Raw genomic sequence first — 15,888 nt, 5'->3', positions numbered from 1 at the left:
TGCATCAACAACGTATTGAGCAAAGGTTGTGAATACTTATGTACATGTGATTTCTTATCTATTTATTTTTTATTAAATTTGCAAAAATTGCAAAAAAAACTTTTTACACCTTGTCATTATGGGGTAATGTGTGTAGAATTTTGAGGACAAAAATTAATTTATTCCATTTTGGAATAATTCTGTAACATAACAAAATGTGGAAAAAGTGAAGCGTAGTGATTACTTTCCGGATGCACTGTAGAGATCTGAGGACAGAGGGTGCTGAGGACTGAGTTGGAACAGAGGGCCTGATTCAGAGCCGGACGCTATTTGCGGACGGTCATTCCAAAAATGGGGCCGGCTATTTAAATTGAGCGCTCGCTCTTTGCGGTTTGTTGACGCCTCTATGTCTGAGCGAGCGAACGAAAAATGCGCTCGCTATTTTGTAAAGACGCCCTTTGCCGTTCGCAACACACGTCATCTCCGGTATTTATTAGATTAATTGGGTACATCGAAAGGCATTTGAACTGCTCGCAGTGCTTGTGGTAGGATTTTCTTACCGCTATCACTGCAAGCAGTTCAGGCTAAAAGACAACCAAGTGACGTGGTCGATGACGCTCCTTTACTAATTATGCACTCCCATTAAACGCCCTTTGTACCGTTTGGCACGCCTGCGTTCGGATCTCCACTCCCCCCTTTTTCAATCACCTTCCCCTGTTACCACCCACAAACGGTACATTCTGTCAATCAAATTAGCAGCCCCTCGCTATTTTGCGAGCACACAATTTCCGACCGCAATGACTGGTTTGCGCATGCGCATTACGACCCATACGTATGCGCAGTTGTGCAAACATCGCTCAGAGCGAACGAGCGGGCGCTTACGAGCGGCTCTGAATCAGGCCCAGAGAGTGTTCATGTACTTATGTGTTGTTGCATTATGCATGCAGCATTGTTCTTGGTTATTTTTTTTTCAAGTCACAGTTTTTAGAGAGACTGAGTATATTCATGTTCCATCCAGCATGATGAGCATGGTGCTTAAAGCTGTAATCCCCACATATGTGTTTTTTTTTCCCTTTGAATTGCAAGTTAACTACATTTATGCATACATCTGATTTTGTTTTAGCTTTTTCAAATTTGTAATCTACTTTTTTTTATTTATCTGAAGGGCAGACATGTATGATTGTTAGTCACAGATTAGTCTCTCAGCATGTTATGTGATGGCAGAGGGAGAGAAGGAAAGGGGATTTTACTATGCAGACAGAGCTCAGTAGGTTCCAAAGCCTTCTCACTATATCATGCAACTGTGGTTGCCATGGGATTCCTCACGAGAATGTGGAAACTCTGGCGAATTAAAAATCATTAATAGCCATCCAAAGAAACAAATCAAGTAAAAAGGTCCTTAAGAAGATTATTTTTATAGTCTGCCACAGTGATTTATATATATATTTTTTTAACTGTTTTTAACACGTTTCAAATGTTGTATTTTTATATGACTTGTGTTCTGTTCACAATTTACTGCACATCTTTACATTGGCACAAAGTTTGGCGGTATACTTTGTGTTTTGGTGAGTTAAAAGTCAAATATAGAAGAAATAAGGCATTTCTAAAATGTGGGCATGTTTAAAATATAAATGACAGCGATTTAAAATTCACATACTTTACATTTTCTTTTTTGTATACATATTTTTTGTTGCTGAGTCGCATATTTTGTTTCTTCCATGAGGATTAAATTTTTGACTCAAGCATAGAGGACTATTACAGATTTTCTACATATCAATGGAAATTAATACTAAAATAAACCATTTTTAAATAAACTATAGAAATCCAAAATCGCTAAATGTGAGGAATTAGGATTTCGGAATTTTAACAGGATACAAAAAAATTTGCTAACCTTAGACCACTTGCACAATTTAATATTTAATTAGGAAACACTATAATAGATTCCAGCATATAATTTGAGCTTCCAAAACTTCGGGAGTCTCTGAGAAAGTAGCCAATAATTGTATTCAAAGGCAATGTAACCCCTAGGTATTCAGAGTGACTGCTAAAATAAAGCACTATTAAAAGACACTAAAAAGTAAAATAATATTTATAATCCTCAAAAGATAATTTCCATTCTCCCCTCTGAACAGTGCTGCACTATGACCATAAGTTATTAAATCATACCCATAGAAGTGATCTCTGAGCGTTTCCTTTAAACGTGAGGAGCACCGCTACACCATTTAATGAGAGAAATTAGATATTTTGTATGATTTATGCATTTTGCTCCAAATTAAGGAATCACTTTATCCAGAAAAGCATAAGTCCCAAATTTTTCTGATAATTGCTCCCTTATTTTTTTTATAGAAAATAAGTGTTAAAGTTAGATATCTTGGATGAAGGCATTCACTTATATAGGTTACAAATGAAGGATTAGTCAATCTGATTGTATGAGATCTGATTGTATTGCATCTGATTGTATGAGATCTGATTGTATGCTATTGTGATTCATAATATTGCACCATTCCTTGGGCTTGTTCTGTTCTGTATTCCAATAGAATAACTTTGGTGACCCTGCAGAACCCATCTCGCCGTGCGGTTATGGAATATCATTAAAAAAAAGTTCTTATTTTAAATATACTTTAAGTATATTTATAATGTTACATAGCTGTATATTAATGTTTAGTCTTATTTTAATCAGCATTTAATTTGTAGTGTATTATAGGTAAATACTGAATCTCTGTTGTAAACATAAATGTAATATTATTGGTATAATGTTTTAGATCCCTTTTAATTGCAGTTTAGCAATGTAATGTGCTTCTCCTGGAACTCAAACATTTTCCCCTCCCCCCTGATACTGTGAGACAAAGGAATTCCAGAATGGGATAGTTTTAGCGTGACCCTCTGGCTAATGAAGATCCGTCTGCTCGCACACACAAAGAAGAAAGAACTGACCTATCCGACGTTGAGTATATACATATCCCTGCCTGTACCCAATGATTGTATTCTCTAAGGACTATTTGAATGTGACCTTATAAATTGTACTGTAGTGACTGTTGGAAGTCAGTGCATTCAAGATTGAAGCCTTGTGCTGTGACAGCCGTGCGGTACTCTATTTCTTTGTGCTAATAAATCTTTTGGACTTTGGAACTCCAAGTAAGCTTGAGCGGACTTCACATTATTTATCGTTAACATAAGTTTCCATGTAAAGAGTCCCTTCTCCATACTCATTCTTCTTTACGTCAGTAACTGATGCAAAACGGGTCCCTTTGAGTACAGATTTGACTTTAGGGAAAAGAACAAAGTCACACAGTGCTAGGTTTGGTGAGTATGGAGGGTGTTCTAGCACTGCAGTCTGTTTCTCGGCCAAAACCTGCTTCACAGAGAGAGCACTGTGTGCTGGTGCATTGTCCTGATGGAGGATGAAACCATATTTCCACAACTCTGGCCTCTTATCTGAATCTTTGCCACAAAGTTGCTAGAACGTTTTTGTTGATTGATCATTCGGATACTGAGTCCACTGTCAAGTCGAACAATTTTTTAATTGTTTTCCACATTTTCATTTGTTTTTGATGTGCATGGCCTTCCAGGATGTTCATTATCTTCGAAAATCCTCACGACCATCACTAAATCTTTTGTGCCACTCAGACACACATGCATGTGACATACAGTCTGCCCTGTGAGCCTCAGTTAGATAACGGAAAAATTTGGTGGACGTTTTGTTCAATTTAATTAGAAAATTTAAGTTAACACGTTTCTCTACTTTTGAACTAAGCATTTTTAAGACACACAGGAAAACACAAGTTCTTTAAATGTTGTGCGACAGCAAACTATTTGGGCAAGAGGGGTGACATTTGCAAACCATTGTAGGATAGTCCAAGGTCAATGTTCCCCCATTCCCTCTTAACTCATGCAGTATGGTTTATTTTATTCAAGTACAGTCTCGTTTCCTCGTATATTTTGTCGATGTTAACAATGTCGACATGAGAATGTTGACTTTGTCATAATGTCAACATTGACCAGTTTGGCATTCATCAAGTCGACAGTATTAGAATGTTGACATAATGTCCTTTGTGGTCTAGCGGTGACTTAGTGAGTACGGCAGTTCTGGTAGCTCCAGCGATGTCTTCCGGGACCAGTGGTCATCTGATGATGACTTCCAGTGGATCCACCGGTGAGTATGTCTAACTAATAACCCTAATCCTAACCCCCCTACTAGAGCCTGGAGCCTAACTGTAACCTCCCCTCCTGCAGCTTAACCTTCCCGCCCACAGTCTAACCGTAACCTCCCCTCCCGCAGCCTAACCCTCCCATCCGCAGCCTAACCCTAACCTCCCCTCCCACAGCCTAACCCTCCCACCTGCAGTCTAACCCTCACCTCCCCTCCCACAGCCTAACCCTCCCGCCCGCAGTCTAACCCTCACCTCCCCTCCCACAGCCTAACCCTCCCATCCGCAGCCTAACCCTAACCTCCCCACCCACAGCCTAACCCTCCTATCCGCAGCCTAACCCTAACCTCCCTTCCCACAGCCTAATCCTCCCATCCGCAGCCTAACCCTAACCTCCCCACCCACAGCCTAATCCTCCCGCCCGCAGCCTAACCCTAACCTCCCCTCACACAGCCTAACCCTCCCGCCCACAGCCTAACCCTAACCTCCCCTCCCACAGCCTAATCCTCCTGCCCGCAGCCTAACCCTAACCTCCCCACCCACAGCCTAACCCTCCCACCCGCAGACTAACCCTAACCTCCTCACCCACAGCGTAACCCTCCCGCCCACAGCCTAACCCTAACCTCCCCTCCCACAGCCTAATCCTCCTGCCCGCAGCCTAACCCTAACCTCCCCACCCACAGCCTAACCGTCCCGCCCGCAGACTAACCCTAACCTCCTCACCCACAGCCTAACCCTAACCTCCCCGCCCACAGCATAATCCTCCTGCCCGCAGCCTAACCCTAACCTTCCCACCCACAGCCTAACCCTCCCGCCCGCAGACTAACCCTATCCTCTCCACCCACAGCCTAACCCTAACCTCCCCTCCCACAGCCTAATCCTCCCGCCCACAGCCTAACCCTAACCTCCCCTCCCACAGCCTAATCTTCCCACCCACAGCCTAATCCTTCCACCCGCAGCCTAACCCTAACCTCCTCTCCCGCAGCCTAACCTCCCCATCCACAGCCTAACCCTAACCTCCCCATCCACAGCCTAACCATCCCGCCCGCAGCCTAACCCTAACCTCCCGCCCGCAGCCTAACCCTAACCTCCCCTCCCACAGCCTATCCCTCACACCCGCAGCCTACCCCTATCCGCCCCTCTTGTGCCCTAACCCATACCCACCACTGCTGATCAGTGTAGAATGTCAGCATTTCACATGTCGACACTGTGAGCATGTTGACATTCTCTACATGCCCACATGTTCAATGTCAACATTTTACCAATTTTTGCATTATAACTGTCAACAGTATAACTACGTCCCTCTTTCCACTTATTATACCCCTCGTGCCCCCTATCCCCTGGCTTTTTACTCTCTACCAGAATGTCCTCTTCTATGTATACACCCAAAAATGCAGTCTGCTGCTCCTATCATACTTGTCAAATATGTTTGTAATGCTACTTGTGTTATGATACCCTTGTATCTCTGTCACGGTTTACTGTGGTGCTAACTAAATAAACAAGAATAGTATGCTGCATGCCCTTCATTTCATTTCCTTTATGACAGTCTTCTGCTTGTGATGTCATGTAATCACTGGTCTCCCTGTGCATACCCCATGAATGTCAGAACTTGTTATATTCACTATTCCAGTAGTTACTATCAGTGGCAGCACTATGGATGGTAACACCCAATGCGGCACTTAAGGACCCCTTGCGTGCACATTTGGGGGCGTGACTGCGTGTCACGTCCCCCGTTCTTGTCACGCTGGGGTCTTCCACTTCCAGCCTCTCCCAGCTCAGTGGATGACATGCACATTGCTGCTCGGAGACGCCATCTGAGAGGGTGACACCAAAATATCACAGCATCTCTGCTGTTTTGGTGTCACCCCTTCAGATGGTGTCACCCGGTGCGGGCTGCATCCCCCCTAGTGACGCCATTGGTTACCATCTTCCCTCAACTCTCCCGTACTGTCAGCAACACAGTAATTTCTTCAGCCAGGCCTGCTGCCTTGATGTCATCCCCGTCTCTTTCTTTTGCTGCACTTCTCACACCATGGGCCAAATGTAATAAGTTGATGTTGTTTAACGAGTTTGAAATCACAGCGAGATTCTGCCAACTTTTTCTTCCATCTGACCAGCACCAATACTGTGTGGTACCTGCTTTGGCAATAGTCCACCTTTCACCACATTCTTTCCCTTTTTAAGTGCTTTACACAAACTCTGATTAGGTGCTTCAGTCTTTTTGCCTTTTCCTTGGTGTTATGGATCCTCTCCCAGCTGCATGGCTTAGAACACTTCAAAAATAAAAAGCCCCCTATCCAACAATCTCATCCAATCCAACCTGCATACCAGAGGCAGTCACGTTTTGGACAGAACCCATATTTCTCCTAGGTACTGATGACCACATGGAGACATGAGGTGCATAGTATCTCAAAACTCAGTTCTGTCAATAGTTCCAAGTGAATCCATTGGCTGCAGCAGCATTGTCATATTTATTCATTCAACCCACCAAATGGCGGGCTCTACTATGTGTAGGCAACTGGTGAACCTTAGTGGCTTTTCTTACATGTAATTATTACTAGAAGCTCCTTCATCAACATTCTAATTTGTGTAAAGGTGCTGCATCTGCCCCCTCCCTCCTCCCCCTCCCCGTCTTGTTTTAATGATAATTGTAGAACAATGTGTGACACAGGATATGCGCGTATGCAGATTGCCGTATGTAATATAATGATAACGCCTAGAGTGGTTTAGCAGAGGAAGACATCCGTGTTATCTGTATGCCTGGTGTAAACCTTACTCTATCATGTGTCACACAGCTGTGTAGCTGCAGGCGGTTTGTATGCTTAATGCATACAAATTCAGGTGCATTGTGGGTATAACTTTAATCTTCCCATAAAAAATTAAATATATCTCCTCAAACTTTTGCCTGAGTAGTTCTGCACTGAAGTTAAGCCAAGCGCTACAGTGTACCAAAAGACAATTTGTTCAACCATTATAGCAGAATGTAAACTAAAGCTAATTAGGATAACGGAAACTTGTGAAAAATCAAATGCAGAATAAGCTTGTTGAACGCACAGCATAAGTATTAACTTGGGATAGGAAGTGATGTTTCTGTGTTGTACGTGCGTGACAAAGGCTCTAAATGACCCGAAAAATATGTTTTTATTTATATACAAACATAACCACATAAACACATAGGTGTCCTGCTATGTTTCAACAGGAGCACCCCTGCAGTTGGATATCAATAATTGTGGATGTAAGCTCATCTTCTTGTCTGTGTCTATCTACAGGGCATGTGTTTTACTTAGTTTGGCGCCGAAACCCGTAATAAATGAATACTTTACAGAAACAATTGTAAAAGAACAGTACCACAAAGGTATCTTCTGCATCCATACATTACAATTTGCCTTAAGACTGGATGAATTTTGTTCAATGTTTTCATTTCTCCCTGAAGACTTCATTACTATGATATTGCAGCTGCTTCTGGAATGAATTTCATGTTAGCAATATTTTTTTATAGATTCCGTTTTAAATCATTTTATTTTGCAAGCCAATTCTACATTCAAGCTTATTAGCGAGATCTTCTTCAGCTCCCCAAACTGACGATAAGTGTAATGGCATATGCCAGATCTTCCTTCACTGATATAAATTACAAGTCCTATTTCATTCATCATCTGTTTTTTTTTTTTCTCCCTGGTTAGTTTGATTAACAAAACACATTTTGTTAATTGCTGGCTATTTCAGTTTTTTTTTTTTAAGAACAATTTTACATGGTTTACGCCCCCAATAATACTGAAATAAACACTGTACTTTTTTGTTAATAATTGAGAGATTGACCTTTTGCACTTATTTTGTACTGTGTATTTTGCTGTAATGAAGCAATGCTGGATGTCAGTCAGCATCTGGTACATGGGGGAGGGGGGTAACGGTCTCTTGACCTTTGAGTGATGTATGCCTTATGTCTTTCTAACCTAATATTCATCTGTGGCTGTCTGTAATAGTTACCAGTGGATCCAAGCCTAAGCAGGCACATGTTTGGCAAAAATGGAAAAGTGAGCCTTGTTACCACTAGCAAAAAGTCTGAAAATGCCTATTTTCTGCGATAGAAGATATTTTTGTGCCTATTATAAGAAAAAAAAAATTGCTGGTACTGGCAGTAAGTAGTTATCACATCTCCAATGAAAAACAGTGAATCATAGCATAAATTGAAAATGTATTAAGAAAAAAAAAAATAACTATCCGATTACTCTTGAGTGGCAGCTGACTCCTCTGTGTGTAGGTTTGGAAGTCCTGTTGTGATGATTTGTAACTGCCGGAAAGGAATGTAGTATATTTGGGTAATACACATAAAGTGCACATGACTAGTATATAGTGCATATGTAAATCAGCTTATCTATAGATCGTGTACAAGAATCAAGAACTAGAATGACTTATCTGTCCACAATTAGGAGTCCAAAGTAGGTGCAAAGTATCAGTGACGCGTTTCATCCTCATCAAGGGGATGAATATGTTGGGGAAACACTTTGACGCGTTTCACCCTTATCTAGACCCATCAGAGTGATGAGTGCATTGGAGCAACACTTACTTGCACCTCGTACCTTGGACTCCTGTTCGTGGACAATTACTTTGTGTTTCTTGTACGCATGTTTTTTATCACTACTTTTCTTCAAGTAAAATTTCTTTTGAAATACACCGCACTTTGGACCTCATTCAGAGTCAGTCGAAGCGGTCGTACGGGAAAAGGGGCCGTATATGCAAATGATTTCCTCGCAAGTTGCTTCCCTAAGTTCGGATCGGTAGCTGGCCGACCAAGGGGAGGAAGCGGTCGGTAGACAAAAATTTACGCCCCCTTCTCGTATGCATTGCACGTCATCTCCGGGCATATAAGGATTATTCGAGACCATCGGCAACCATCGAAACTGGTCGTAGAGCTTAAGGTTGACCATACCCTCTCTTAAGCTCTACGATCATGTCAGTGTAAAAACCTCCCATGTCACATGTGCCATGACGCTACTTTGTTAATTATGCACTCCCATAAACCGTATGCACTCCCACAAAACGCTGTCCGCATAATTAGGCACGCCTGCTTTCGGATCTCCACTCCCCCGTTTTCAAGCACCTTCCCCTGTTACCACCCACAAACGCCTCAATCTGTCACTCAAACTACCGACCTGGCTGTGTTCAAGGAGAGAGAAATTTCTGATCGTAGCGGCTAGTTTGCGCACGCGCATTGCAACCTTTATGCATGCGCAGTATAGCGAACATCGGTGGCATACGACCATGCAGCCGCTTCGACCGACTCTGAATGAGGTCCTCTGTCTAACCATATTAGCTGAGCTTAGGAGAAACCTCTCAAAAAGGGACCATATATTTCATCTCTGAAAGACCGAAGAGATGAGCTTGATTTCTCTGGTACACATACCAAGCAGATTGGTATATATGTTGCTTACATTGGCACAAACACTTTTTTTGTTTGTTGAAACAATACACATTATGATGATCTTTTATTTCTATATCCTTATCTACAACATTGGATAACCGTTTTGAATCAAGAGCTGCAGATAAAATGATTTGTATTTTTGTTCTGGTACTTTACACATACAGGTTGAGTCTCCCGTATCCAAATATTCCGAAATACAGAATTTTTTTTTTTTTTTTACCCTGAGATAGTAAAACCTTTGTTTTTTGATGGTTTAATGTATACAAACTTTGTTTAAAGCACAAAATTATTAAAAGTGTTGTATAAAATCACCTGCAGGCTGTGTGTATAACGTTTATATCAAACATACATGCATTCTGTGTTTAGATTTGGGTCCCATTCCCAATATATTTCATTATGGTACACAATTATTCCAAAATACGGAATATTCCAATATCCAAAAATACCCCTGGTCCCAAGCATTTTGGACATGAGAGACTTGTCTACACCCGCCTCACACACTTTCTTAACACCCACAACTTATTGGACCCACTTCAGTCTGGCTTCCGTTCCCAGGACTCCACAGAGACAGCACTGACTAAGGTAGTAAATGATTTGGTCACTGCCAAGGCTAAAGGCCATTACTCACTTCTAATTCTTCTAGATCTCTCTGCTGCTTTTGACACTGTTGACCACTCTCTTCTCGTACAAACATTACAATCCCTAGGTCTTAAGGACACGGCTCTTTCTTGGTTCTCTTCCTACATATCTGATCGCTCTTTTTCTGTTAGTTTTTCTGATTCTGCCTCCTCTTCGCTACCTCTATCAGTTGGAGTACCGCAAGGCAAGGTCTTAGGTCCTTTGTTATTCTCAATCTATACCACCTCTCTTGGCAAACTAATCCGCTCTTTTGGATTTCAGTACCATCTGTATGGGGATGATACTCAAATCTACCTATCCTCTCCAGATTTATCACCATCTGTATTGGTCCGTGTCACTGAATGTATTTCTGCCATTTCATCTTGGATGTCATCTCGCTACCTGAAACTTAATATTTCTAAAACAGAATTAATTACATTTCCACCGGCCAATAACAGTTACCAATCTGATCTCTTTATCACTGTTGATAACTCAACAATCCACCCCACCCCACAAGCTCGCTGCCTTGGTGTCATCCTTGATTCTGAACTGTCCTTTGTTCCCCACATTCAATCTGTCTCAAAATCATGTTACATACATCTAAAAAAACATATACAAAATTCGACCATATCTCACACAAGACACTGCAAAAACTCTAATCCATGCACTCATTATTTCCCGCATTGACTATTGCAATAGTCTCCTTACTGGTCTTCCCAAAAACAGGCTATCGCCATTACAGTCCATTATGAATGCAGCTGCAAGGCTTATCTTCCTTGCCAAACGTTCATCGTCTGCTGCCCCGCTCTGTCAGTCCCTCCATTGGTTGCCGGTTTTCTACCGTATTCAATACAAAATACTGTTATACCCCTTTTACACCAGAGCAAAAACCTGGGTTTTTGCTGGGTCTACCCAGGTCGCATCTCAGTGTAAAAGGGTCCCTGAAAAATAACCTGGGTCAAGTGACCCAGCAATTCAACCCAGGTAGCTACCAGGGTTGGACCCAGGATGGACCCAGGTAACGATGCAGTGTAAACGGTGCAACCCGGGTTATCTGACCTGGATCATGCCTAAAATGAGCGGATTGGTGGTTGTGGAGCATTCACCTCCCATTTTTATGACCTAACAGGTTTAGCAGGGCAGACCTGAGTTCAGTGTGAACAGGGCTGACCTGGGAGTAACCCAGATCAAAGGTGCAGTGTAAATGGGTTTGACCTGGGTCTGACCAGGGTTGGAACCATGTCCAAAAACCCAGGTTGGACCTGGGTTTTTGGTGGAAAAGAGGTATTACTTACACATAAGGCCATTAACCGAATTACACCAACATACATCTCTTCACTCATCTCAAAATATCTCCCAACCCGACCTCTCCGCTCAGCACAAGATCTGCGTCTCTCATCTCCACGCATTACTTGCTCCCATTTACGGTTACAGGACTTTCTTCGGGCTGCACCCACTCTATGGAATGCCTTACCACACACAATAATACTTACCTCTACTCTTCAATCCTTCAAGCGTTCCCTGAAAACTCACCTCTTCAGACAAGCTTATCAGATTCCAGAACCGACCACATAACCTTCATAGCTTCCATGTCTTATCACATCCCCTCTCACAGTCCACACATAACCTCACATATTGTCTTTCTTTCTACATTTTGCCGACATTCCTGTGTGACTGGATCATGCAGCCCACCAAGAAACTCTGCATTCTGGCCAGACCAAATTGCAATATATAGCACCTATCCTTGTGTATCAATGCCTATTTCCCTATAGATTGTAAGCTTGCAAGCAGGGCCCTCTTACCTCTATGTCTGTCTGTTATTACCCTGTTTTGTTCTATCAATGTTTCCAATTGTAAAGCGCAACGGAATATGCTGCGCTGTATAAGAAACTGTTAATAAATAAATAAATATGGGAGACTCAACCTGTAATACACTTAGCACATCCACTTTGTGTCTTACCTGAATTTACTACACTAATTGGTGCTCTCTCCTTTCCCACAATTAGTTGTGATTACGTGAGTGTGTGTATGTGTGTGTGAGTGTGTATATATGTGTGTGTATATAAATATATATTTTATTATCACACCTGGTATCGCCAACATGTGCCGCTGCTAGCCTTGGTTAATATATATATATTATCATGCTTTCCCATGCTTTGCTATCACAAATATAAATGGCAGCATAAAACTAAAGGTGCCCGGTATTTGTGCACTACAGCACATACATGAGCAGCCAGTATATCTCTTGCTTGCAAATAATGTTGCATTTGCAGTCCTTGCATGCAACATGGTTTGTCCAAGTGAAAGTTTGCGCCCTTTCGCTGGATTGGCTCCTATATATAAATGAGTTTCATAGCATATAAGCGTGTTTACCACTTGAACTATGTGATTTTCTCTTCTTTAGCCTATCAGCCCTTCTATATGAATTTACTGATCGCCATCCATAACTTTGTCTGACACTGCTATTGGCCACTCTATATACTCCGCCTAATTCTCTTACACTGATAATCAACTCGTTTAACGTATATTGGTTTAATGTACCGTTTCATCCTAAGGGCCAATTGTCTGCAGATTCCCTTATGTCAGGCATGCTCGTCCACATTTCTATCTCCTCTTTCTCTTCGCTGTTACACAACATCTCTACCTTAAAATGTTGAGTTTTTTATTAATGAGAATTGCGTTTTATTTCAGCATGTCCCCTAACTAGCGCTCTGAAGCATCATGGTTTTCACGGTTGGCAATATTTTCTGTCCTTTTTTAACCTCAAATTCAGACTTCTGCTTTGCCTGAATAGCTAAGCTTGTAGGGATCTACTACAACTGGCACTGTTTAGCTTTGTGTGGTATCCAAAAGGAATCACAGGATAACATTGATAGTCTTGGCAAATCATGTCACCTGAATATCCTCTATTGTTTTGTGTTACAATTATGATAGCTGTCATTTCAAAAACAGCATTGATTAGTCCCTTCGAGCTGCACTACCACTTACAGAAAGCTGTTACTTAACGCAAGACTTGGATTGCTGGGACCTGCTACATGCAGCTGTTTTTCCCAGGGCCGTCTGTTCCTCCTATAGATCCAAATGTAAAACTGGGTGCGACCATTCAATCGCACATGAGATGCAACTGAAATGAGTAAGACACTGAATCCCAGTTACTAAACACCACAAGATCCGGGTGTAGTAGGTATGGCTCAAATCCCGATAGCGGCAGCCCGACAAGGGTGAAGATCCCGATCATCCCTAAGGTAAGTATCGCTAACCTAATTCCCCCCCTAACCCTCCCTTAGGGGTGCTTAACCCTAACCTGCCCCCCCCCAGTTTCCTACCCCTAATCCCCCCTCCAAGTGCCTAAACCTAACCCCCTCTTCTCCGCTGCCTAAACCTAAGTCCCCGCAGGGGGGTGCCTAACCCTAACCTCCCCCCGGGGTGCCTATCCATAACCCCCCCTTCCTCTAGCATAAACCTAACCCTCCTGAGGGGGTGCCTAACCCTAAGTCTCCCCCGGGAGCCCTAAACCACCACCCCCCCGCGGCTGTCCGCACCCGGCGCCTTACCTTCATTCGGTATGCCGGGTGTCGGTCTTCCGGCGTATAGATTAATGACAGGCGCCGAGTTAGAAAGTCTGGAAGCCGTCGGCCGGCATTTAGACCGTCGGCTTCCTGACTACATCCCCAAGATCCATTCGCAAAATGAACCTGCATGCAACATTGAATCAGGCCCTCAGTGTCTGCATTACAGAGTACTTAGAGAACTGTCAGCATGGACTTTGGCTGGTCCCTGGCAAGGGGGAAAGATCAGTTTCATAAAATATATTCCATAGATGGTAGAGCAACTTTAACTTCTATATAAATTCATAGATCTATTTTTTTTTTGCTAACTATGCAGCTGATATCTTAAAATTAAATAAAAAAATTGTCAGGAATTAACTATGGAACAAGGTACCTATAAGGGTTAAAGTCAGTCTGTGCTGTGCAATTCTAAAGGCTTATTTGTACTTCACAGTGTGTTTCAGCAAATACTTGCTCATCATTTGGTCAGGGATTATCATATGTGTTAAAATAAAAGTATTGATTACTAGTAGTAGAGAAAAATGTATACTTGTAAGTAGGGATGTGCAGGCTCGGATAGGTTCGAGTTTGCACGTTGAGTTTGGATTTTTCCCTCCAAAAAAACGGAACTCAGAAAGAGGTTCCGTTTTTTTGGAGGGAAAAATCCAAACTCAACGTGCAAACTCGAACCTATCCGAGCCTGCACATCCCTACCTGTAAGTAAGTACTTTAACATTCTTCTGACCCATGAGAGGTAGTTATCTTTATTTTATATATATATATATATATATATATGGTTTAAAGAGCAAGTATTTGACATTTATATATCAAAGGATGTGTACTACTAAACTGAATACTATAACACAATAACTGCACATGCTCTCTCTCATGTCTGTAGATAGTTGCTACATTGAGTAGAAGGTGTATTCTTTATGGATTCATTGTGATTCAAACACAGCGGCAGGACCGTGATGTCACTGCAATCTCAGCCTTTTGATCTAAAAGGACACATATGGAAGAAATTGTAGCTATTTGTGTAATATAAACAAGTAAATAAACAATACTTTATATGGTTATCTGTCAATGATGTGAAAGCTGTAGCCAGATTCTTTTTTTCTTAATGTGTCTGGTAATAATTATGTATAGACAGTCGTTCGCTTCAAGAAGAACTGGTGCTCTGTCAGGGAGAGTTTCTGATCCCGGCATTTTTTTTATTGCAGTTGCTTGTTAATGTCAGACAATGAGCCCCAGGAAACCCAAGTGAATGAAAACGATGAACCTCCTACAGAACAAGACAAGAGGAAAAGAATGGTAAGAGGCACAACATTAAATATTTACCATATTATATTGTCAGTCATTTACACAGTGCTTCTTCTGAATCTGAGTTTAGGCATGTCTGCTTTGCTGTGCCTTCCGGTTTATCCAAAGGAGAGTTAAGGATTCTTATACTGTAAATTGACTTGTATTGCAGATAGGTACTGTAGGCTATCACCTCTGGCTATTGTGAAATCATATGCAGCATCAGTCGAAGAGCCACAGCTTGCCTACATTTGCTATATAACAATTGTAATGTGTTATTTTTTTATGTAGACGAGATAAGCAGCACAGACAGTGTAATGGTTAGCGTTACTGCCTCACAGCACTGAGGTCGTGGGTTCGATTCCCACCACGGCCTAACTGTGTGGAGTTTGTATATTCTCCCTGTGCTTGCGTGGGTTTCCTCCGGGTACTCCGGTGTCCTCCCACACTCCAAAGATATACTGGTAGGTTAATTGGCTCCCAAAATAAATTAACCCTAGTGTGTATGTGTGTGAGCATGTGATAGGGAATATAGATTGTAAGCTCCACTGGGGCAGGGACTGATGTGAATGGCCAGATATACTCTGTAAAGTGCTGCGGAATATGTGTGCGCTATATGAATAACTGGTGGTAAATAAAAAATAATATATAAGCGTTGATGCATTTACATTTGCCTACACTTACTGTACAGCTGCTCCCAAAGTTAAAATATGTTACAAAAAAGACAACTTTACCGCTTTGTGTGTAGGCAGATGAAGTTATCATGTTTCATCTATAAGAAAGATTTTATGTATATATATATATATATATATATATATATACATTTATTTTATTTTTAAAATAAACTTTGACTTCCAGCTCCAGTGCACATGCGGGA

The 15,888-nt window shown here is 41.8% G+C and overlaps 1 protein-coding gene across 2 annotated transcripts in view; it reads left to right on the top strand.

Moving 5' to 3' along the window:
- The window catches only part of IPO11 (importin 11), a 553,468-nt gene that overhangs the window by 444,587 nt on the left and 92,993 nt on the right, over nucleotides 1-15,888 (top strand). For both annotated transcript variants that reach the window (XM_088444066.1, XM_088444065.1), the window contains one exon: nucleotides 14,933-15,023. In XM_088444066.1, the coding sequence (XP_088300192.1) occupies nucleotides 14,933-15,023 (91 nt within the window). The remainder of the gene's footprint in view (nucleotides 1-14,932; nucleotides 15,024-15,888) is intronic.

This window comes from Taudactylus pleione, unplaced genomic scaffold (assembly GCF_031769625.1).
Source record: "Taudactylus pleione unplaced genomic scaffold, aTauple2 ptg000345l, whole genome shotgun sequence".
Lineage (NCBI taxonomy): Eukaryota > Metazoa > Chordata > Amphibia > Anura > Myobatrachidae > Taudactylus > Taudactylus pleione.
This window is presented reverse-complemented; position numbering and strand designations above follow the sequence as displayed.